General features: G+C 41.9%; 1 protein-coding gene across 1 annotated transcript in view; it reads left to right on the forward strand.

The window, feature by feature from the left end:
* LOC139388805 (interleukin-6 receptor subunit beta-like) overlaps positions 1-23,708 on the forward strand; it is a 54,346-nt gene extending 30,638 nt beyond the window's left edge. The window contains exons 10-16 of the mRNA XM_071135737.1: positions 3,552-3,752; positions 3,943-4,044; positions 5,331-5,474; positions 5,715-5,855; positions 11,539-11,635; positions 11,911-11,992; positions 20,666-23,708. Coding sequence (XP_070991838.1) covers positions 3,552-3,752; positions 3,943-4,044; positions 5,331-5,474; positions 5,715-5,855; positions 11,539-11,635; positions 11,911-11,992; positions 20,666-21,301 — 1,403 coding nt within the window. The 3' untranslated portion in view covers positions 21,302-23,708. The remainder of the gene's footprint in view (positions 1-3,551; positions 3,753-3,942; positions 4,045-5,330; positions 5,475-5,714; positions 5,856-11,538; positions 11,636-11,910; positions 11,993-20,665) is intronic.
* Positions 23,709-25,083: the final 1,375 nt, after the last annotated feature.

Here is a 25,083-nt window from a genome sequence, read left to right on the forward strand (position 1 = left end):
GCAAATGTATAAAATAAAATAAACTATCACATTTACATAAGTATTCAGACCCTTTACTCAGTACTTTGCTGAAGCAATTTTGGCTCCGCTCCTCATTCCCTAGATCCTGACTAGTCTCCCAGTTCCTGCCGCTGAAAAACATTTTCACAGAATGATACTGCCACCACCATGCTTCACCATAGGGATGGTGCCAGGTTTCCTCCAAACATGATGCTTGGCATTCAGGCCAAAGAGTTCAATCTTGGTTTCATCAGACCAGAGAATCTGGTTTCTCATGGTCTGAGAGTCTTTAGGTGCCTTTTGGCAAACTCCATGCGGGCTGTCATGTACCTTTTACAGAGGAGTGGCTTCCGTCTGGCCACTCTACCATAACGGCCTGATTTGTGGAGTGCTGCAGTGATAGTTGTCCTTCTGGAAGGCTCCCCCATCTCCACAGAGGAACTCTCGAGCTCTGTCATGAATTGACATGTTGTCCACTTGATCAAAGGATCAGAGAATGAATATAGTACTGAAAGCATAAGCTACAGCTAGGTAGCACTGCAGTGCATAAAATGTGGTGAGTAGTTGACTATGTATAAACTCACCAAAAAAAGAAACGTCCTCTCACTGTCAACTGCGTTTATTTTCAGCAAACTTAACGTGGAAATATTTGTATGAACATAAGATTCAACAACTGAGACATAAACTGAACAAGTCCCACAGACATGTGACTAACAGAAAATTAGTAATTTGTCCCTGAACGGGGGGGGGGTCAAAATCGAAAGTAACAGTCAATATATGGTGTGGCCACCAGCTGCATTAACTACTGCAGTGCATCTCCTCATGGACTGCACCAAATTTGCCAGTTCTTGCTGTGAGATGTTACTCCACTCTTCCACCAAGGCACCTGCAAGTTCCCGGACATTTCTGGGTGGAATGGCCCTAGCCCTCACCCTCCAATCCAACAGATCCCAGATGTGCTCAATGGGATGGAGATCCGGGCTCTTCGCTGGCCTTGACAGAGCACTGACATTCCTGTCTTGCAGGAAATCACGCACAGAACGAGCAGTATGGGTGGTGACATTGTCATGCTGGAGGGTCATGTCAGGATGAACCTGCAGGAAGGGTACCACATGAGGGAGGGGGATGTCTTCCCTGTAACGCACAGTGTTGAGATTGCCTGCAGTGACTACAAACTCAGTCCGATGATGCTGTGACACCCAGACCATGACTGACCCTCCACCTCTATATCTATCCCGCTCCAGAGTACAGGCCTCGGTGTAACGCTCATTCCTTCGACGATAAACGCAAATCCGACCATCACCCCTGGTGAGACAAAACCGCAACTCGTCAGTCAAGAGCACTTTTTTCCAGTCCTGTCTGGTCCAGTGACGGTGGGTTTGTGCCCATAGGCACAAACCCACCATCCTTGCTGGTGATGTCTGGTGAGGACCTGCCTTACAAATGGCCTACAAGCCCTTAGTCCAGCCTCTCTCAGCCTATTTCGGAGAGTTTGAGCACTGATGGAGGGATTGTGCATTTCTGGTGTAACTCGGGCAGTTGTTGTTGCCATCCTGTACCTGTCCCACAGGTGTGATGTTTGGATGTACCGATCCTGGGCTGTGCCGATCCTGGGTGAACGGATAGTCTCTGCATGTGTGTTTCCAACCGTAAAGCATGGAGGATTAGGTGTTCTGGTGTGGGGGTGCTTTGCTGGTGACACTGTCTGTGATTTATTTAGAATTCAAGGCATACTTAACCAGCATGGCTACCACAGCATTCTGCAGCGATATGCCATCCCATCTGGTTTGGGCTTAGTGGGGCTATCATTTGTTTTTCAACAGGACAATGACCCAAAATACCTCCAGGCTGTGTAAGGGCTATTTGACCAAGGAGAGTGATTCATCAGATGACCTGGCCTCCACAATCACTTCAATCACTTGACCTCAACCCAATTGAGATGGTTTGGGATGAGTCGGACCACAAAGTGAAGGAAAAGCAGCCAACAAGTGCTCAGAATATTTGGAAACTCCTTCAAGACTGTTGGAAAAGCATTCCAGTTGAAGCTTGTTGAGAGAATGTCAAGAGTCTGCAAATCTGTCATCAAAGGGTGGCTATTTGAAGAATATCAAAATATAAAGTATATTTTGATTTTGTTAACACTTTTTTTGGTTACTACATGTTTCCATATGTTATTTCATAGTTTTGATATTTTCACCATTATTCTACAAATTCAGAAAAAATATATATTTTTAAGAAAAACCCTTGAATGAGTAGGTGTTCTAAAACTTTTTTAACTGGCAGTGTATATCTACTCAAATTTCAACCCTATGTCCTGCTCAATAAATTAATACTGACCGAGTCTACACTCTCCTTGTACGCGAGAGACAGAAATAGTACGTTTGGCCCAATGCCCTATATCTTTAATTTCGATAATTGGCTGGATTGTGTACTAGCACTCGAAATGTAATCACTAAGCCTGGAAATTGAATAACTAATCCTACACCGACTATGTCAGAATAACAACAAGAATGCAACCTCCATATCTTGTTCAAAACCCTCATGGTGTATAACATAATCTGGGTGTATAATTTAAACTGCTTTTCAGTTTCATATTGGCTGAATGCAACATGAAGGCCTCGTTCTATCTTAGATTCCTTGCACGATGCATCAATATGTTGTGACGTTGGTACCATTAAATGCGATGAAAATTATTTTAACAAATCAATTCACTATGCTTAATTATTACAATGATTAAATTGCTCATGTAACAATTGTCCAACCGGACAATTCCTTTGTCTGTACAAATGAAGTGGAACGTAGCTACCTTTCACATGAGCGCGCCAGACCGAGGCTGTGGCACTCTGCCAGACCACTCACTCAAAGAGCCCTTATGAGCCCCTCCTTTAGAGTAGAATCCTCAAAACAGATTCTAAATACTGTTGACATCAAGTGGAAGCCTTGGGAAGTCAAACATAAGTAATATCACCCTGTATCTTCAATGGGGGCCGAGTTGAAAAACTACAAACCCCAGATTTCCTACTTCCTGGTTGGATTTTTCTCCGGTTTCTGCCTGCCATATGCGTCCTGTTATACTCACAGACATCATTCAAACAGTTTTAGAAACGTCAGAGTCTTTTCTATCCAATACTACTACTAATAATATGCATATATTAACATCTGGGACAGAGTAGGAGGTAGTTCCCTCTGGGCACGCTATTCATCCAAAAGTGAAAATGCTGCCCCCTATCCCAAAAGAGTTAAGATAATATTTACCAAATAATCTAATGTAAAGAATAATAAAAAGTAACGTACCGAGTCAATGTGCGGGATCTAGGTTTCTGGGTTTAGAAACGGTGATATTGTATTTATCTTATCCATCTAGCTAGCTTGGTTTAGCTCTGTTCATATATTTATACGAATGTGTGTCAGGAGAGACTACAGTATATTGATGTAAACAGTTCACTGATGTCATGTGTTCTGCATATTTGTGTTCTTAAAGCGTTGTAGTTTGGCATTGAGATGCTCATATCATGGTGTCACGTTGTATTTGGGTGTGCTGTGTATTTCAGAGCCCCCTTCGGTGGAATGGCTCAGCTGGTTTACCCAGCAGGGGAGGCTGTGGGTGAAATGGCAGCCCCCCAATGTGACGGCCACAGGGGAGCCCTACAGGTCCGAGGTGACGGAGTACATACTGGAGTGGGTGTCTGTCAGTGATGGCGCTATGGACTGGCAGAGAGAACGTAGGCATACTAGGACGGCAGCCATTAAAGGTAAGAAAGAGACACATATGCTATGTTTTTACTGAGTATTGTCTTGTAGTTTGGCTATAAACTCTTTGGTTGTCTTTCTGCTGGTTTTGATGACTCATCCCTAATGTTGACTATATTGGTAAACAGGTCACAGGGATCAAATAAATCCAAACGTTATTGTACTGTCTTATGTCTAATGTTCCCAATCAAGGTAACCTTCAGAAGTTCAATCGCTACAATATATCTGTGTATCCCATGTACTCTGGTTGGACTGGGAAGCCATTGACCATAGCAGCCTTTCTGGAACAAGGAGGTAAGAAATAGTACTAGTCACTGAACTACAGTAAAGTATACACAGTATTTTCTGTGTAATATACCTATAGTGGTGGTTTCCCAGACACAGCTTAAGACTATTCCTGGACCTATTTTTTTTATTTTTTTTATTTGACCTTTATTTAACTAGACGAGTCAGTTAAGAACAAATTCTTATTTTCAATGACGACTTAGGAACAGTGGGTTAACTATACCTATAGTGGCCTTGTTCAGGGGCAGAACAACAGATTTTTACCTTGTCAGCTCGGGGATTTAATCTTGCAAACTTTCGGTTACTAGTCCAACGCTTTAACCACTAGGCTGCCTAAAAGAATGCTCAATAGAGAATCTCCACTGAAATAGCTTGTTTTACTAGGCTACTAGACATTGGTTTATTAATATCATGATATTTGCTACAGTAGCTGGTAAAGAAAAATATGTTTTATTTAGTTAATTTATTTCACCTTTATTTAACCAGGTAGGCTAGTTGAGAACAAGTTCTCATTTACAACTGCGACCTAGCCAAGATAAAGCAAAACAGTGCGACACAAACAACCACACAGAGTTACACATGGAATAAACAAACATACAGTCAATAACACAGTAGAAAAATGTACAGTGTGTGCAAATGAGGTAAGATAAGGGAGGTAAGGCAATAAAATAGGCCATAGTGGTGAGGTAATTACGATATAACAATTAAACACTGGGGTGAAGAAGATGAAGGTGCAAGTGGAGATACTGGGGGTGCAAAGGAGCAAAATAAATAAATACAGTATGGGGATGAGGTAGATTGGATGGGCTATTTACAGATGGGTTATGTACAGGTGCAATGATCTGTGAGCTGCTCTGACAGCTGGTGCTTGAAGTTAGTGAGGGAGATCCAAGTCTCCAGCTTCAGTGATTTTTGCAGTTCATTCCAGTCATTGGCAACAGAGAACTGGAAGGAAAGGCGGCCAAAGTAGGAATTGGCTTTGGGGATGACCAGTGAAATATACCTGCTGGAGCGCGTGCTGCGGGTGGGTGCTGCTATGATGACCAGTGAACTGAGATAAGGCAGTGCTTTACCTAGCAAAGACTTGTAGATGACCTGGAGCCAGTGGGTTCGGCAACGAGTATGAAGCGAGGGCCAGCCATCGAGAGTGTACAGGTTGCAGTGGTGGGTAGTATATGGGGCTTTGGTGACAGACTGCATCCAATTTGTTGAGTAGAGTGTTGGAGGCTATTTTGTAAATGACATCACCGAATAATGTTAATAACATATTTGTTCACCTTTTCTGGTTGATGCAGCTCCGCTGGAGGGTCCCTCTGTGAAAGTGAGGCGGACGGGGAAAAACGACGCTGTGCTAGAGTGGATGGAGATTCCACTGGACAAACGGCGAGGGTTTATCACCAACTACACCATCTTCTTCATCACAGGGGGCAAGGAACACTGTAAGGAACCACACCTTGTAGACATTACTGCACAATCATACCTCTTTATGAATGTGTTTCTTTGGCTATAGTTGGACCTTTACTGCTATTTGAAAATACCAGTAAGTATTTGCAAGTATTGGTATTTGTAAGTGCAGTACTTGTAGGTACTGATATTTGTAAGTACAGTATATGTTTTTTGTTGTTGTCCAAACTAATAAAAATAAAAAAATGGTACAAATTTATTTTGTTTTTTCTCAGCAATAGTTGTCTCTACCGACACCTACTCTTACACTGTGAAGCGCATGGCCAGCAACAGCAAGTATGTGGTGCGGGTCATGGCATCTACAGTACAAGGCTCTACAAACAGCTCGGACCTGTCATTCAATACTCTGATGTATGGTGAGTGAAGCATTGTTAACTGGACACTTCATGATATAAGGTATACAGTATGTATAGAGTGTGTATATGGTGCATTCTGAAATTATTCAGACCCCTTGACTTTTTCCACATTTTGTTACATTAGACTTATTCTAAAATGTATTACATTTATGTTTTTCCCTCAACAATCTACACACAATACCCCATAATGACAAAGCAAAAACTGAAATTTGTGCAAGTTTACTACAAATAAAAACCTATTACATTTACATAAGTATTCAGACCCTTTACTCAGTACTTTATTGAAGAGGCGGCAGCCTAGTGGTTAGAGCGTTGGACTAAGTAACCAGAAGGTTGCTAGATCGAATCCCCTGAGCTGACAAGGTAAAAATCTGTCGTTCTGCCCCTGAACAAGGCAGTTAACCCACTGTTCCTAGGCCGTCATTGTAAATAAGAATTTGTTCTTAACGGACTTTCCTAGTTAAATAAAAAAAGCACCTTTGGCAGTGATTACAACCTCCAGTCTTCTTGGGTGTGATGCTACAAGCATGGCATGCCTGTATTTGGGGAGTTTCTCACATTATTCTCTGCAGATCCTCTTAACCTGTTGCGACGACCAAACCCGGATCCGGGATTCTATTTATAGACCTAAGCTCATTACCATAACGCAACGTTAACTATTCATGAAAATCGCAAATGAAATGAAATAAATATGCTATCTCTCAAGCTTAGCCTTTTGTTAACAACACTGTCATCTCAGATTTTCAAAATATGCTTTTCAACCATAGGAAAACAATCATTTGTGTAACAGTAGCTAGCTAGCGTAGCATTTAGCGTTAGCATTAGCGTTGGCATTTAGCAGGCAACTATCACAAAAACAAGTAAAGCCTTCAAATAAAATAACTTACCTTTGAAGAACTTCTGATGTTTTCAATGAGGAGACTCTCAGTTAGATAGCAGATGCTCAGTTTTTCCAAAAAGATTCTTTGTGTATTAGAAATAGCTCCGTTTTGTACATCACATTTGGCTACCAAAAAAAAAAAAAAAAAAAAACGAAAATTCAGCCCTCAAAACGCGAACTTTTTTCCAAATTAACTCCATAATATCGACTGAAACATGGCAAACGTGGTTTAGAATCAATCCTCAAGGTGTTTTTCCACATATCTCTTCAATGATATATCCTTCCTGGAAGCCTGGTTTCTCCTTGCTCTCAAATGGAAAAATAATTGCACCTGGCTTTACGCTCCAATTTCGACGCAGGGACACCAGGCGGACACTTGGAAAATGTAGTCTCTTATGGTCAATCTTCCAATGATATGCCTACAAATACGTCACAATGCTGCTAACGCCTTGGGAGAACGACAGAAAGTGTAGGCTCATTCCTTGCGCAATCACAGCCATATAAGGAGACAATGGAAAACAGAGCTTCAGAAATCTGCTCATTTCCTGGTTGACGCATCATCTTGGTTTCGCCTGTAGAATGAGTTCTGGGGCACTTACAGACAATATCTTTGCAGATTCTGAAACTTCAGAGTGTTTTCTTTCAAAAACTGTCAAGAATATGCATAGTCGAGCATCTTTTCGTGACAAAATATCGCGCTTAAAACGGGAACGTTTTTTATCCAAAAATGAAATAGCGCCCCTAGAGATCAAAGAGGTTAAACTCTGTCGGTTTGGATGGGGAGCGTCGATGCACAGCTAATTTCAGGTCTCTCCAGTGATGTTAGATCGGGTTAAAGTCCAGGCTCTGGCTGGTCCATTCAAGGACAGTCAGAGACTTGTCCCGAAGCCACTCCTGTGTTGTTTTGGCTGTGTGCTTAGGGTTGTTGTCCTGTTGGAAGGTGATCCTTCGCCCCAGTCTGAGGTCCTGAGTGCTCTGGAGCAGGTTTTCATCAAGGATCTCTCTGTACTTTGCTCCGTTCATCTTTCCCTCAATCCTGACTAGTCTTCCAGTTCCTGCTGCTGAAAAGCATTACAACAGCATGATGCTGCCACCATGCTTCACCGTAGGGATGGTGCCAGGTTTCCTCCTGACGTGACACTTGGCATTCAATCTTGGTTTCTCATGGTCTGAGAGTCTTTAGGCGCCTGTTGTCAAACTCCAAGTGGGATGCCTTTTGCTGAGGACCTGTGCCTCGACACGATCCTGTCTCGGAGCTCTATGGACAATTCCTTTGACCTCATGGCTTGGTTTTTGCTCTGACATGCACTTTCAACTGTGGGACCTTGTATAGACAGGTGTGTGCCTTTCCAATTCATGTCCAACCAATTGAATTTACCACAGGTGGACACCAATCAAGTTGGAGAAACATCTCAAGGATGATCAATGGAAACAGGATGCAACTGAGCTCAATTTCAGTCTCATAGGAAAGGGTCTGAATACGTTTGTAAATAACATCTGTAAAAACCTGTTTTCACTTTGTCATTGTAGGATATTGATGAGGAAAAAATCTATGTAATTCATATTAGAAAAATGCTGTAATGTAACAAAATGTGGAAAAAGTCTAGGAGTCTGAATACTTTCCGAATGCACTGTGTGTATACAGTACCAGTCAAAGGGTTTAACACATATGGAATCATGTAGTAACCAAAAAAGTGTTAAACAAATCAAAATATGTTATTTTAGATTCTTCAAATGAGCCACTCTTTGCCTTGATGACAGCTTTGCACACTCTTGGCATTCTCTCACCCAGCTTCACCTGGAATGCTTTTCCAACAGTCTTGAAGGAGTTCCTACATATGCTGAGCACTTGTTGGCTGCTTTTCCTTCACTCTGCAGTCAAACTCATCCCAAACCATCTAAACTGGGTTGAGGTCAGGTGATTGTGGAAGCCAGGTCATCTGAAGCAGCACTCCATCACTCTCCTTCTTGGTCAAATATCCCTTACACAGCCTGGAAGTGTGTTGTGTCATTACTGCAGAATGCTGTGGTAGCCTTGCTGGTTAAGTGTGCCTTGAATTCCAAATAAATCACAGACAGTGTCACCAGCAAAACACTCCCACACCATCGCACATCCTTCATGCTTCACGGTGTGAACCACATATGTGGAGATCAGCCCTTCACCCTATCTGGGTCTCACAAAGACACGGCGGTAGGAATCAGAAATCTCAGATTTGGACTGATCATACCAAAGGAAAGATTTCCACCGATCTAATGTTCATTGCTCGTGTTTCTTGCACCAAGAAAGTATCTTCTTATTATCGATGTGATTTAGTAGTGGTTTATTTGCAGCAATTCGACCATGAACGCTGATTCACGCAGTCTCCTCTGAACAGTTAATGTTGAGATTTTGAACTTGAACTCTCTGAAGCATTTATTTGGGCTGCAATTTCTGATGCTGGTAACTCTAATGAGCTTTTCCTCTGCAGCAGAGGTAACTCTGGGTCTTCCTCTCCTGTGGCAGACCTCATGAGTGCCAGTTTCATCATAGCGCTTAATTGTTTTTTGTGACTGCACAGAGTTCTTGAAATGTTCCACAATGACATACCTTCACATCTTAAAGTAATGATGGACTGTAGTTTCTCTTTGGTTATTTGAGCTGTTCTTTCCACAAATGAACTTTTAACAAGTTACACAAGTTAATTGAAATACATTCCAGGTGACTACTTCATGAAGCTGGTTGAGAGAATGCCAAGAGTATGCAAAGCTGTCATCAAGGCAAAGGGTGGCTACTTTGAACAATCTCAAATATAAAATATATTTTGATGTGTTAAACACTTTTTTTTGGTTACTACATGATTCCATATGTTATTTCATAGTGTTGATGTCTTCACTATTATTCTACATTGTAGAAATGTGTAAAAATAAAGAAAAGCCTTTGAATGAGCAGGTGTGTCAACTTTTGACTGGTACTGTACCTCAAGACATAGCACCATAACTACCTTTTGACTGGTACTGTACATATATATATATACATACAGTATGTTCCATCCTAGAACTTTTCAATGTATTTCCCGGATTTTTTATGAATTTATTTGCAAATTATGGTGGAAAATAAGTATTTGGTCAATAACAAAAGTTTATCTCAATACTTTGTTATATACCCTTTGTTGGCAAGTCTTCACAAGGTTTTCACACACTGTTGCTGGTATTTTGGCCCATTCCTCCATGCAGATCTCCTCTAGAGCAGTGATGTTTTGGGGCTGTTGCTGGGCAACACGGACTTTCAACTCCCTCCAAAGATTTTCTATGGGGTTGAGATCTGGAGACTAGCTAGGCCACTCCAGGACCTTGAAATGCTTCTTACGAAGCCACTCCTTCGTTGCCCGGGTGGTGTGTTTGGGATCATTGTCATGCTGAAAGACCCAGCCACGTTTCATCTTCAATGCCCTTGCTGATGGAAGGAGGTTTTCACTCAAAATCTCTGGATACATGGCCCCATTTATTCTTTCCTTTACACGGATCAGTCGTCCTGGTCCCTTTGCAGAAAAACAGCCCCAAAGCATGATGTTTCCACCCCCATGCTTCACAGTAGGTATGGTGTTCTTTGGATGCAACTCAGCATTCTTTGTCCTCCAAACACGACGAGTTTAGTTTTTACCAAAAAGTTCTATTTTGGTTTTATCTGACCATATGACATTCTCCCAATCTTCTTCTGGATCATCCAAATGCATCCAAATGCTCTCTAGCAAACTTCAGACGGGCCTGGACATGTACTGGCTTAAGCAGGGGGACACGTCTGGCACTGCAGGATTTGAGTCCCTGGCGGCGTAGTGTGTTACTGATGGTAGGCTTTGTTACTTTGGTCCCAGCTCTGCAGGTCATTCATTAGTTCCCCCCGTGTGGTTCTGGGATTTTTGCTTTCCGTTCTTGTGATCATTTTGACCCCACGGGGTGAGATATTGCGTGGAGCCCCAGATCGAGGGAGATCATCAGTGGTCTTGTATGTCTTCCATTTCCTAATAATTGCTCCCACAGTTGATTTATTCTAACCAAGCTGCTTAACTATTGCAGATTCAGTCTTCCCAGCCTGGTGCAGGGCTACAATTTTGTTTCTGGTGTCCTTTGACAGCTCTTTGGTCTTGGCCATAGTGGAGTTTGGAGTGTGACTGTTTGAGGTTGTGGACAGGTGTCTTTTATACTGATAACAAGTTCAAACAGGTGCCATTAATACAGGTAACGAGTGGAGGACAGAGGAGCCTCTTAAAGAACAAGTTACAGGTCTGTGAGAGCCAGAAATCTTGCTTGTTTGTAGGTGACCAAATACTTATTTTCCACCATAATTTGCAAATAAATTCATAAAAAATCCTACAATGTGATTTTCTGGATTTTTTTTTCCATTTTGTCTGTCATAGTTGAAGTGTACCTATGATGAAAATTACAGGCCTCTCTCATCTTTTTAAGTGGGAGAACTTGCACAATTGGTGGCTGACTAAATACTTTTTTGCTCCACTGTATTTTGTATTCCAGTAATACATTTTCATGTTTTGTAATGTGTCCCAGTAAAGCTTTTTCAAAGTAGCAGTCCTGAACCCCCAATGCTCCAAATACACTTCGTAGTCGCTACTTCAACCTATTCATTGTGCCCTTCTGTCATTTCTCCTTTTAGTTGTAGTCAATTTTAGTTGTACTGTTACTGTACCTCCAACCCGTGTTTGTCCACAGTTTCTAGAAGGACATTTTTTTTCTGACCAACATGCTCAATTTTAAGGCATGTTCCTAGCTTCCCAATGTCCATTCTAGTTCTGTGTGTCTATCCCTCAGCTCCCGGGCAGATAGAAGCCATTGTGGTGTCTGTGTGCATCAGCTTCCTGTTTTCCGTAGTGCTGACCATGCTCTGCTGCATTTACAAAATGGACTCGTAAGTCTCAACTACACTCTTGAATTGTATGAAGTAGAATGTCTCTACATTTTACATTTGGATGTTTACAATGGCTGAAGTTGAAGATGTTCAATTGTAAGAGCATTTACTCAGATTTGAGTAACACAATTAGTATATATTATTATAAAATACTATAATTTACCAACATTTGACGACACAATATAGCTCAGTATTTAAATTATTTATTGTATACAGTCATTTTTGCTGATCTTTATCAAGGATGCCAATAATTTCCACTGTTGTTTTCTATGTAGGATAAAGAAGAAGATCTGGCCACCGGTACCTGACCCCTCCAACAGCACTATCGCTAAATGGTCTCCTGATTTCACATCCAAAGTAAGTTTAAGTGCCTCCTGTGCTAGTCAAAGAGGGTGTTTATGTAAGATAAGATGGTACTTTATTTCTAAAACTTTATAGTACAACTCACCTGCTGAGTCACTTGTCAATTAAGTTTATCTGTTTTGCTGAACTCTCCAAACATGTATTGCTCCTATCTGCTCTCCACTGACCGTAACATCCACATGGGTCATTCCACCACAAAAACGAGATTGACACCCACCATCTCAGATTGTTCTAAAATCGTTTCGGTTGTTAGAAACAGAAGATTATTTTGTTGAAATATAATTTGATCTCTGAGAAATTAAGCTAATTGATTGCATCCAAATTGGCCATTTATATGAATGGAATTCATATAATATTCAATACATATAGTACCTATCATCTAATTTGGACCATGTTTTTTCCTAACTATGAGTAAGACAAGTAGTATGGAGCTGCGCCTCGGAGTATTGTTGATTAATCCTATCCTTCATCCAAACTTGCAATGCCTCTCATTCATAATGCGATCTTTTATAAGTGTGTATGGCAGAGTCATCAGTTGGACTCATGGTATTTCTCCATTTGTCTACTTTGCCTTTAAAATATTCATTAAGGTAATTTGCAATGTCATGTCGTTTTGTAAAAAACATACCCTTTGATTCAAGAAAGGAGGCAAACATGTTTGAATACCTACCCATTATAACATTCAAACATGTTTGAATACCTACCCATTATAACATTCAAACATGTTTGAATACCTACCCATTATAACATTCAAACATTCTCCATATTTTTTTTCCGTCACCCTTGACTTCATATATTTTGTGCTGATAATATCCTTTCTTTTTACCTTGGTCTCAAGATTTCTTAAATGTACAATAACTTTGCTTACCCGACAGAGTGCCAGATCTATCTGCTTCCTTTTTGGCATCATTACGTTGAAGCATTACATTTCTCAGCTCATCATCAATCCATGGGGTACTGTTTGACATCACAGTGCGTTTTCTTAATGGGGCATGCTTATCAACAATACTCATAAATAATTTCACAAACACACTCAGTGCCATTTCAGGATCATCCTCACTACACACTTCCAGCCATTGCACATTCTTAACCTCATTCACAAATGAGTCCTGATTGAACCCCTTGTAGGAACTTTGGTATATTACTGTACCTTAGGGCCAGCCTTTTGGTATTTTGGTTTTTCTAGTGAGTGCCATTCAGCCACAAGAGCATTGGTGAGGTCGAGCACTGATTAGCGATTAGGCCTGGCTCGCAGTCGGCATTCCAATTCATCCCAAAGGTGATCGATGGGGTTGAGGTCAGGGTCCAAGCTTTACACCACTCCAGCCGGCTTGGCATTGCGCATGGTGATCTTAGGCTTGTGTGTGGCTGCATGGAAACCTATTTCATGAAGCTCCCGACTAACAGTTCTTGTGCTGGCATTTCTTCCAGAGGCAGTTTGGAACTTGGAAGTGAGTGTTGCTGATTTTTACACTCTTCGTGCTTTCCAATTCACAATAACGGCACTTACAGTTGACTGGGGCAGCCAGGCTGGCTTTGGCTGAAATAGCCGAATCCACTAATTTGAAGGGATGTCCACATACTTCTGTGAAATATATAGTGTACCTTATCCAACATTTCACAAATTACATCAAGCTATTTCATATCAGCATTAGACCTATAGCAGAAGCCAACTAGTATAGGTTTGAAATGTGGTAAATGCACCTGTACCCACAGAGCCTCTATTTCACTCAACATTAAGTCATTGCGTTGTTTGGCTGGAATATGACTCTGGACGTAAACTGTGACTCCATTTCCTTATCTATTCCTTTCCCTTCTGAACTAATGATGTCCCTAATATTTAGATCTCAGCATCCTCATATGAAAACTCCTAATGAGTCTGTTATTGCTAATACATGAATCTTATGACTGCACTAGAACGCATGTTTCATGAATCTTTATTCCTTAAACTGCATATATTCAAATTGGCAATCAACAGACATTTTCTTTGGTAAGTTTAGAGTAGGGATCATCAACTAGATCCAGCCACGGACCAATTATTTATTCAGCGTATGGTCAGGGGGCTGGAACATAATTTGTAGACTGCAAGTTGACCGCAAGAAGTCCAAACAGATCCTGACTAAAACATAATGAGCTTACATTTGTATACGATCACATATCTCTCTCCGTTATGGGATCACTTGGAGCTGGAGCTGATTTGCTGGTGTTTTTACGTTATGTCCAACAATTCACCCGCGTGCCACATTTCGGGCCGCTGGTTGCCAGTTGGGGATCCCTGGTTTAGAATATTTGATTGTCCAAGCATGAATCAGCAGTTGGAATCTGAGAGATACTCTCTGTGTGCGTGTTTGGGGGTGGGTCAGAACCTGGTAATATCAAGATGTAGGATGGGACATAAACCTAACAATTTCAATGACTAATTTCTATGAACTTGGAGGGAAAACATCACCAAATTCACAGAGAATACATTATATAGGATGAGAGTACTCTGAGCCGCTGCTCCATTCTACTTGTCTTACTCATTGTTCGAAAAAGTTTGGTCCAAATCGGATGTGGGGTACTATATTCAATATTATTTGAATTACAATAGGCAATTTGGTTGCAATCTATTAGCTTAATTTCTCAGAGATCCAATTATATTTCAACAAAATAATAATTTAGGAATGCTAATCTTATCTTTTACTAACTGCAGAATGGTCTTTGTTTCTGGCCATTTTGAGCCTGTAATCGAACCCACATATGCTGATGCTCAACTAATCTAAAGAAGGCCAGTTTTTTTTATTGCAGTTTTCAGCTGTGCTAACATAATTGCAAAAGGGTTTTCTAATGATCAGTTAGCGTTTTAAAATGATAAACTTGAATTAGCTAACATTGGAACACAGGAGTGATAGTTGCTGATAATGGGCCTCTGTACGCCTATGTAGATATTGAATTACAAATCTGCCGTTTCCAGCTACAGTAGTAATTTACAACATTAACAATGTCAACACTGTATTTGTGATCAATTTGATGTTTTTTAATGGACCATTTTTTTTTGTTGCATTTCTTTCAAAACCAAGGACATTTCTAAGTGACCCCAAACTTTTGAACAGTAGTGTGTGTATATATATTTCCTGAGCTTTCTTACATCTCCTAAATATAGGACCAATATATTCCACTTCTCAAATGCATTGTTTCAGTTTTCAAATTCAGTTCTCTAAATTCAGATTAGAAAAACCAGAGAGAACGTCCTGGTACTTTGCCAGCCAGGAAAGGTAGAAGAGAACAGATAGAATCAAACGCTCACTGTGGTAAACAGAAAGGTCCACTCATGGGGTTGGCATGATAAGCTTAGATCATCTGGTCACTCAATGTAGAGGGGATGAAGACGCGGTAATGGGTGCTGTGTGTTCCATCTCCTCTTGGAGTTTTTCGATACACTTTATCCTGAATTATGCTGAACTTCTCATTGAAGCGACTCTTCGAGTCTTCAGACAGACGCACCACAATTGATGATCATCACCATGATGGCGGCATCATTCTGCCGTGCTCTCCACACACTCATCATCCAGACACTTAGCGGTAGTGTAAGTGCGGCACAATGGAAGACAAACATTGACAGCCTCTGTAATCCAAGAAAAGGCTTCTGGTACAACATTCAGTTTTCCTTTGCGATACTCAATGATGAAGTCAAACCTCTGAAGTCTGATAGACCAGTGAATAAGATGGCCGTTGGTCTTGCCTGATGCCAGAACCCACTGCAGAGCAGCGTGGTCTGTGACAACTGTGAAGACCTTCGCCTCCAAGTAGTCCATTTCTCCAAAGCCTAGACCACAGCGACGCACTCCCTTTGTCGTTGAATAATCCCTCTCGGCTGAATTAAGGGTGTGACTTGCATAGGCAAGAAATTATTCTGTTCCAGGTCCTGTTTGATGAGCCAAGACTGCTCCAAGTCCTGTTTACTTGCATCCGTGTACATGATGAAGTGAGCATTCAGGTTAGGATGTCCAAGCACTGGAGGAGTGTTTGAATGTTTTAAATGCACTTTGGCATGCAGGGGTCCATTGGAATTTCAACCCCTTCTTACGGTGGTTGAGTGGTTCAGCAACCTTTGGGGGGGGGGGGGGGGTGTATGGCCTTAAGCAGGGTGATAGCCGGGTTCTCTGGCATCACTGTTGGAACTTGTTTTTGTCTGTCTTTTCTTTGTATTTTCTCTGTCCTTGTCTTCTACTTGAGCTAGCCAGGACTCTGAGTAAGGTAGCAGGAGCCAGCCTGAAATCAGTGCATTTCCAGGTTGAGATGGATGAGGCCGGGAATGCTCCAGGCCAAGGACCACAGCAAATGCAAGGAGGTTAATAATAACATGATGCAGCTTTATTTTCATATCAATCCAGCCCAAAGGAGTGGTAGGTTCTCCATTGGCCAAGTAGAATAGTCCTTCCTCCCAGGTTCTCCTCGTGAGGTAATGCCCTATTTCGCCACAGGGCTCCTACATCAAGGTGTAAGTTGCTCTTGTGTCGATTATGGCCTTCCATAACAGTCAGAGGATCCGATAGTTGTTGCGGAATTGGAATAAGAAAGCTAGTTGTGCTGGATTGTACAAGTTAGTTGTTGTAGTTGTGCTGTCGGTAATAGCCGGGTTCGCTGGCCATAGAGGGGGCAAGAACCTGGAGCATGTTGGACTTTACACCTCCAGCACATCACTGGACTTTGGTCTTGGATCTTGGGCACAAACGGCTAAGACGGTTTAGCCCCAGTAGAGCTGTTGGGATACCGGGATGAGGGAACAGGGTTTTCAGTTTGTAGGTAGTGCTTCCAGTCCTTCTCAAACTGAGTCCCACGACACCAGATCATCCACATTCTGTACACATTCCCGAAGTTGACTGACAAGGCGGGGTACCATGTTCTTAAGAATGAGAATGAATGATCATCTCCTGCTCAGTAATGTCAGCCTTCCATCTCCTACATATAACTCGATAGGAGAAGCCAAAGTCCCGGTTTGGCTCTGCTTCACCCTGGACTCCGACAAGTTCATGCTAATAGAGAGGGTTAGAATCGTTTATGAAACTCCTCCCAGGTTGACACATGTTCACCAGCTATCTCCCACCAGTCTCTTGCTGTACCATGGAGAACAATGTGGAGGGTAGCAAGAACCTCCAAGTCAGTAAGGGGCAGGATAGAAAGGAAGTCATTACACTCCGATAGGAGAAACAGTGGATCAACATCCTCTTCTGGGCTGCCAAAAGTGGGGAAAAGTAGTTTGATAGGGAGGGAGCGCTCTAGAGGAGGCATGACAGTGGCAAGGGGAGTTCTGTTGTTTAACAGTATCTTCAGAGGGTTTTTTGTAGTACTACCTGTTCCTATTCCCTTAATGGCAGAGCCTGAGGCAGAGGTAAACCCTGAGGGAGGTACAGAGGATTTGTCCAGAAGGGAAAAGCACTGCATTACCTCCTGGTGCAGCTCCTCCAGTTGAAGGTCTGTGGCTTTTTCCATCTCATTACAGGTCTCCTTTTGAGTCTGTTCAATCAAAAATAATAGTTCCCCTCAGAGAGTTCTTCATAACCTCTTTCAGATAAGAACACACTCCCTTCACAACAGAGGCTGACTCCTCTGCTCTCTGTTTTTGTTCCTCCTCAATGTAGATTATGACAAGATTGTTAGTTTCTATGAGTGTTTTGAAACTTTGCATTTTCCATTGAACATCCTGCTTCAGAGAATCTAGCAAATATTTCTTTCTCTGAGCAGTTTGTTGTTGGTTTTCCTCCATTTGACGGGGGAGGTGAGCCAACCTCGGCAGCACATCTTTCTGATCAGCCTCCACACTTTCACTGAGTTTGCGAATGGAATTCCCCTGCATTGTCAAACTATGATGGGTGTGTGTCCATTGTTGTTCCCTTTGTCCAGTGAGCACAGAGACACCTCTCCCAGTCTGTCTGGGCAAGGTAACAGGAAGAGGTTGAGGGGAAGGTAATGGCGGAGAAGTAATAGCTGAGCCTGAAGCCTAAGGATAAGGACCAGTGCTCTCCAACTCCATTACACCATCGAGTCCTTCCACAATGAAAGAAACCCAGTGTCCACATTGACACAGTATGGGGTTCCAACAAAAGACATGATTCAGCTTTGTGTGGGCGGTGTCATGGGTGTTTTTCTTTTCAAGCCCCTGTTTGGGCTCCAATTCTGTAGCGGTATTGTTAGAGGGGGGGTAAAAAGAGATTTTGTTCGGGCGCCAGGCAGGTATTAACCCTGTTGAAAGGAGAAGAGTAGGATAGATGGAGTACCACTACCAGACACACACATCAGCAGAAGAGACTGCCTAGAGTGTAGCCTGTTGGCCAGATAGCCAGTGGAGAGAAAAGATAAGACACACCATATAAAAACACACATCACAGCACAGGGGTAACCCCACCAATAATACCTCATACAATAATAATGGCAGAGCAATTTAACGGCAACTTCATAGAAACAATTGACAAGAAAGAATCCAGTCATCAACATTCGAGGACTTCCAGTGTAGTGTATTACCTATATAGTGAGGGGGGTATGAATGGGTGTGTGGGGGTGTGAGTTCATAGACAAAATAAAGGCCTTAAAATGTCACAAAAATCTTCTCGGCCAAATGTTAATAGTCCTACACAATATCAACTCTTACGCAAACTTCCTTTAACTAAAATGTCACACCAACTACAAAAAAAGTCTGCTGCAGTGAAAGACACTGGAGGGATAGAGGGGAAAAGGAGAGCGAGAGGGGGGGGGGGGGTCTTAGCTGTTGACTTCAGGCTTACAGTTGCACTGTCTGTCCATCTGATACACCTGATGGTTTGTTTTTCAAAGCTTGGCAACAATGTTGCTACTGCTAGGCCTCCTGAGTGGTGCAGTGGTCTAAGGCACTGCATCGCAGTGCTAGCTGTGCCACTAGAGATTCTGGGTTCGAGTCCAGACTCTGTCGCAGCCGGCCGCGACCGGGAGACCCATGGGGTTGTGCACAATTGGCCCAGCATCGTCCGGGTTAGGGGAGGGTTTGGCCGGCAGGGATATCCTTGTCCCATCGCGTACCTGCGTACACAGTGCAGTCACAGTGTTTTCTCTGACACATTGGTGCAGCTGGCTTCCGGGTTAAGTGGGCATTGTGTCAAGAAGCAGTGTGGCTTGGTTGGGTTGTGTTGCGTTTCTGAGGACGCGCAGCTCTCGACCTGCGCCTCTCCCGAGTCCGTATGGGAGATGCAGCGACGAGACAAGACTAACTACCAATTGGATACCACGGAATTTTGAGAAGAAAAGAGGTCAAACTAAAAAATACTCCATGTGAACAGAGACAGGAGCGGTCCCAAAAGATTACAACCATGACCTAGGGTGGTAACACTGCAGATTGACTTAAACACTTTACAACTAAGCACGCTGAAAATAAACAAGACTTCTGTAGCGTTACACACACTGTCCAACTGCCGTGCCAACCAGGAGCTCCACACAGAGAGCCTGAAGAGCTGTTTATTTATTTCCTCCTTCCTGACTGCTGATGAGCTCTTAAAGTGGCAGCGCATGGTGAAGGCTCCATGCAGGATTTCGCCACAAGTTGTATTGGTTCCATGATCTCTAAGTATGAGGTCAGAGGGGTGAAATGTAACCGAGATGGTTCGATGAATCAGGCTCTTTTGACGAGTAACCTTACCGGAGACGTGAAGACTTGTGTTAGCTTCCAGAACTGATCCATTTGGGCTTTAGCTAAGTGGGCTAACACAGTCTTGTGACATGCAGGAGACCTAGTTCGAAAGAGCAAGATTAAATCGGGAGTGGAACGTCTATCCTTATGTCTATGACAGGGCTAATCAACTGTATTTTTATGGTGGCCTATTTCTTGAATGGGATCATAACCGAAGCGGTTCAAACACTACAGCCAAATTCATAGGAAGAAAATAAATTCTACATGCCACATTTGCTTCAGAAACCGCCAGAAACTTCTGTTTACCACAGTGAGCATTTAATTGTATCCGGTTCTTCTCTACTTTTCTTAGCTGGCAAAGTCTCAGCATGTTGTCTCTGGTTTTGAATCTGAATTTGAAAACTGAATCGGAATGCATACACAGACAATGAATGTAATATCTACCATATTGAAACTGAATATATAAATATTGGATTTGAATATTCAATTAAATTTAAATACATTTTAAAACTGAATACAATATTCACTTAATTCAGTTTCAAATCATGAAATACAAGTTCAGTGTGTTAATTCAACGATTCAATTTGTGCATTACAAATTCAATATCCTAATACAAATTAAAAATAATGGAATACAAATACAATTTCTGTTGGCACTGTTCTATGTGCTCTATTTCTATGCTATTTCTAAGTTTTGTTTTTGTGTCTTACTTTCTGCTTTCTACACCAGTTGAAAATACAATATTTTGGAAAATATATTTCACAGTGGTTTAGATGGTACAATGATTCTCTACACTTGACTTGCATGTCATGGTACATGAACTGAAATTAGGCGAACTATTAGAATTTTAGCAACCAGGAAATGGCGGAGCCATTTCTGCATAGTACATCTTTAAGGAAACACTGTGGGCTTGTTACAATACATAAATCATGACGGATTTGACGAATATACACTTTGGTTCACCTTCACATAGATGTGACATGCACTTTAAAGAGAACTTGACTTGACTTAACCCTCCCTTTTTGTTCCAGGCTGACATTCCTAAGGAGAGCGCGCTGGGTGACGTGAGTATTGTAGAGGTGGACGTGTTTGACAGGAAGTCTCTGTGTGAGGAGGACAAGGCAGGCCTGCCGCTCAAAAAGGACAAATACCTGTCGGAGGAGCATAGCAGCGGCATCGGCGGCTCCTCTTGCCTGTCATCGCCTCACCAGAGCGTCTCAGACAGCGACGAGGGCGGCGACGAGGGCCAGACTACAGCCAGCACCGTCCAGTACTCGTCGGTGGTGGCATCCTGCGGCTACAAGGGCCAGACCCCCTGCCCTCTCCCCCAGTCCGGCTCGTCCCAGACGCCCAGCTTCACCCGCTCCGAGTCCACCCAACCCCTGCTGGACAGCGAGGAGCACCCGGAGGGCCCCGAGTCACAGCGCTACCTGCGGAACCCCTACTTCGGGCGCTTGCCTGGGGGGAACAATGGCGACAGCGGAGACCTGGAGGACTTGAACCAGATGGAGATGAAGAAGCAGGGGTTGGCTTTGCGCCGGTTCTGCCCCCTGGAGGAGGACTTTCAGCAGACCACACCCACAGAGGAGGGTCAGTCACCTGACGGACAGCCAGGCCCTGACCCTAGCTACATGCCTCAGCTCAGCGGCTACAGGCCTCAGTGTTAGGAGGACGTATGGTGACTTAGTTCGAGGTTGTCACACTTCATGCACAGTGACTCTTCCTCTGCGCCTTTGTTCATTTCACTTTTGTTCCAAACTTTGTCAGCCTATTATTTTTGCACTTACCCAAATGGCAATCATGAACTTCATGTGGGCATCTTGACGTGACTTGTTAAATCACTTTTAAGTGGATGATATAGTTTGCCTGTATGTCGAGGTTTTATTGTTTTAAGATCCTAAAAAGGAAATAGATGCCTACATGCAGACCCGTTTATTTTCAGTTAATTACTGACCTAGGTAGTTGGCGTCACCCATTGACCTCTTAAGAAAAGTCCATAGCCTAGATGTGGACCCCTATTCTCTATAAGCCGGCCAAGTTGAACTTTGAATGGACAAAGTGTGATGACGCATCATTCCAAGAAAGAAGACTTGAAGGAAGCGAAAAGGTGATGCTAGCCAATACAACAGGACCCTCTTGAAATGCAGTACCTTCAGAAAGTATTCATACCCCTTGACTTGTTCCACATTTTGTTACATCCTAAATTCTAAAAGGATTCAATATAAACATTCTCACCAATCTACACACAATACCCATAATGACAAGGTGAAAACATGTTTTTTGAAATTGTAGCAAATTTATTGAAAATGAAAAAGCGATATGATTTACATAAGTATTCACACCCCTGACTCAATACATGTTAGAATCATCTTTGACAGCTGTGAGTCTTTCTGGGTAAGTCTCCAAGAGCTACGTGCAGCTGGATTGTACAAGTTAGTTGTTGTCATTGCTCGACAGCCATTTTCAAGTCTTGCAACTAGTCTTGTAACTAGGCTACACAGGAACATTCAATGTCATCTTGGTAAGCAACTCCAGTGTATTTATGGACTTTTGTTTTAGGTTATTGTCCTGCTGAAAGCTGTATTTGTGTCCCAGTGTCTGTTGGAAAGCAGACTGAACCAGGTTTTCCTCTATTCCTCTGTGCTCTATTCCATTTATTTATTTATTTTCCCCAAAAAAACTGTAGTCCTTGCTGATGACAAGCATACCCATAACATGATGCAGCCACCACCATGCTTGAAAATATGAAGAGTGGTACTCAGTGATGTGTTGGATATGCCCCAAACATAACGCTTTGTATTCAGGACATAAATTACATTTCTTTGACACATATTTTGGTAGTTTTACTTTAGTGCTTTATTGCAAACAGGATGCATGTTTTGAATATTTGTATCCTGTACAGGCTTAGTTATTTTCACTCTGTCATTTAGGTTAGTTTTGTGGAGTAACTACAATGTTGTTGATTCATCCTCAGTCTTCTCCTATCACAGCCATTAAACTCTGGTAGAAAGGACGCCTTTAACTTTGTACTGACTGGGTGTATAGATCCACCATCCAAAGTGTAATGAATAACTTTGCTAAAAAGGATATTCAATGTCTGCTTCTTTTTTTTACCCATCTACCAATAGGTGCCCTTCTTTGTGAGGCACTGGAAAACCTCCTTGCTCAACTGAGGGACCTTACAAGTAATTGTATGTGTGGGGTACAGAGACGAGGTCGTCATTCAAAAATCATGTTAAATACTTATTGCACACAGTGCGTGCATGCATCTTGTGACTTGTTCAGCAAAGTTTTACTCCTGAACTTTAGGTTTGCCATAAAAGAGGTTGAATAATTGGCTCAACATTTCAGCTTTTCATTTTTTATTCATTTGTAAAAATGTCAAAAAAACATTGTTCCTCTTTGAGGACAAAGACTGTAACACAACATGTGGAAAAAGTCGAGGGGTGTGAATACTTTGGAGGCATTGTATGCTACACTAGTAGATGTATGGTTAATGACATATCTTTCCAGATAGAAAAAACTGTTTGACAAATGTGCATTTTGCCTTTTCACAATGCCTTATTGACTTTGCGTCATGAATGGAATGAAGAAATGCTATGCAATTTCCCTGCCCATCAAAACTTCAGGTTCGAGGTCAAATATAGAGATATTACTGTTGCATTACAAGTTTTTGTATAATTTGTTTCTGGGAAATGTTTTTCATATTCATTTTTGTGTTGTCGTGAATTTTCCGAAGACTGAAAAGTGCAGTATATTTTGTTAATTTGTTTGAGATTCTTTTGTTTGGACAATACATACAGATCTCAACAGGACAAACTCCAATATTTGTTCCTACTGAGAATATGCTCAGAAAGGGATGTTGCATGTACAGACCGTTTAAATATGGCTACATTGAGGGTTATAAAAAATATTCTTCCACCATCACTCAGTTAACACTACTTTTCCACATATACGGGAAACAAACATAGCCTAGTACTTCACTGCATGCCACCAGAATACATGTGGCCTTTTTGGAGCATGGTTTGTGAATGTGTGACATTATCCAATATGAAATAAACCAAATGTGTTATCCATGTGAACTAATAATTGACTACGCTTCTAAGTCAGCATATCTTTATAGAGCTTTATTTTCAGTGAGACTTTCAACATTAATAGAACAGAATATATTAGTCCATCGTACGGGGAGGAAGTAGGAGTTCACAATACAATATTGTTTTGGTGTGCTCGGAAAATAAAATGTTCTCTCCCCCTCTACCTTACCAAGTCAGTCCATTATTTAGGGTCAAGTGTTGATAAAAATATATCAACTCTATGGGGGTATATCAGCTTTTATATTGCAGATTGTGAATTCCATCATTTGTCTGCATCATTTCCAAAACCCCTTTTTTTCCCCTAAATATATAAAATATATATTTAATACATTTTCCTTTATTTTCCCCTGACAAGATCGGTTAGTTTTACATAATATGTCCCATATGTAACGCTCGTCGTAGGTGGAAGAAGAGGACCAATGCGCAGCGTGGTAAGTGTTCATATTTTTAATAACGTAATGAACACTGAACAAAATAAAACGACAAACGAACAGTCCTGTATGGTGCTGAAAAAACACTGAACAGAAAATAATCACCCACAACTCAAAGGTGAAACCAGGCTACCTAAGTATGGTTCTCAATCAGGGACAACGATTGACAGCTGCCTCTGATTGAGAACCATACCAGGCCAAACACCGAAATCCCAAATTATAGAAAAAAGAACATAGACTGCCCACCCCAACTCACGCACTGACCATACTAAAACAAAGACATAAAAAAGGAACTAAGGTCAGAACGTGACAACATACTTCAACTGTGGATCCCCAGGCTTTGTTTATTACGGCCACGGAAATTCTTTTTTTGTGCTGCTCACAGTCCCAACAGGCAGACCACAGACCTGGACTGATGAGTTTGTGTTCAATGAATATAATGTGAATTATATTTTTTCTAAAGAACAGCATAGGGTCAAAACAAGGATGAGCTTCACGTTTCTCTAGTCATTGCTTGCGTCCCAAAATGGCAGCCTATGCTTTATATAATAAACTACTTCTGACCTGAGCCCTACAAAAGTAGTGCACTGTAAATGTATTAAGGTGCCATTTGGGCTGCGCAGCCAGTGACTCAGAGACACTATTGTGCAAGATACTGAAGTAGATCCGTTTTTCAGTCAACACACTTGCTTTCTGTTCTCTAGAAGGGGTGTTCCAATACCCCAAACAAAACTGCATACTGGAAATGGACTGAAGGGGAATCTCCTTGTTATACCAACAACTGTCCTTCACATTGAGAAGAAACAAACATTTGAGGAGGCATATTCTACCACACACATACAGTATAAAGATGCATGTTTGAGTTTATATAAATAGATACATGTGAAAAAAGTCAGTTGAAAGAATCATCTTAATGCCAAACTG

Source organism: Oncorhynchus clarkii, chromosome 29, assembly GCF_045791955.1.
Source record: "Oncorhynchus clarkii lewisi isolate Uvic-CL-2024 chromosome 29, UVic_Ocla_1.0, whole genome shotgun sequence".
Classification (NCBI taxonomy): domain Eukaryota; kingdom Metazoa; phylum Chordata; class Actinopteri; order Salmoniformes; family Salmonidae; genus Oncorhynchus; species Oncorhynchus clarkii.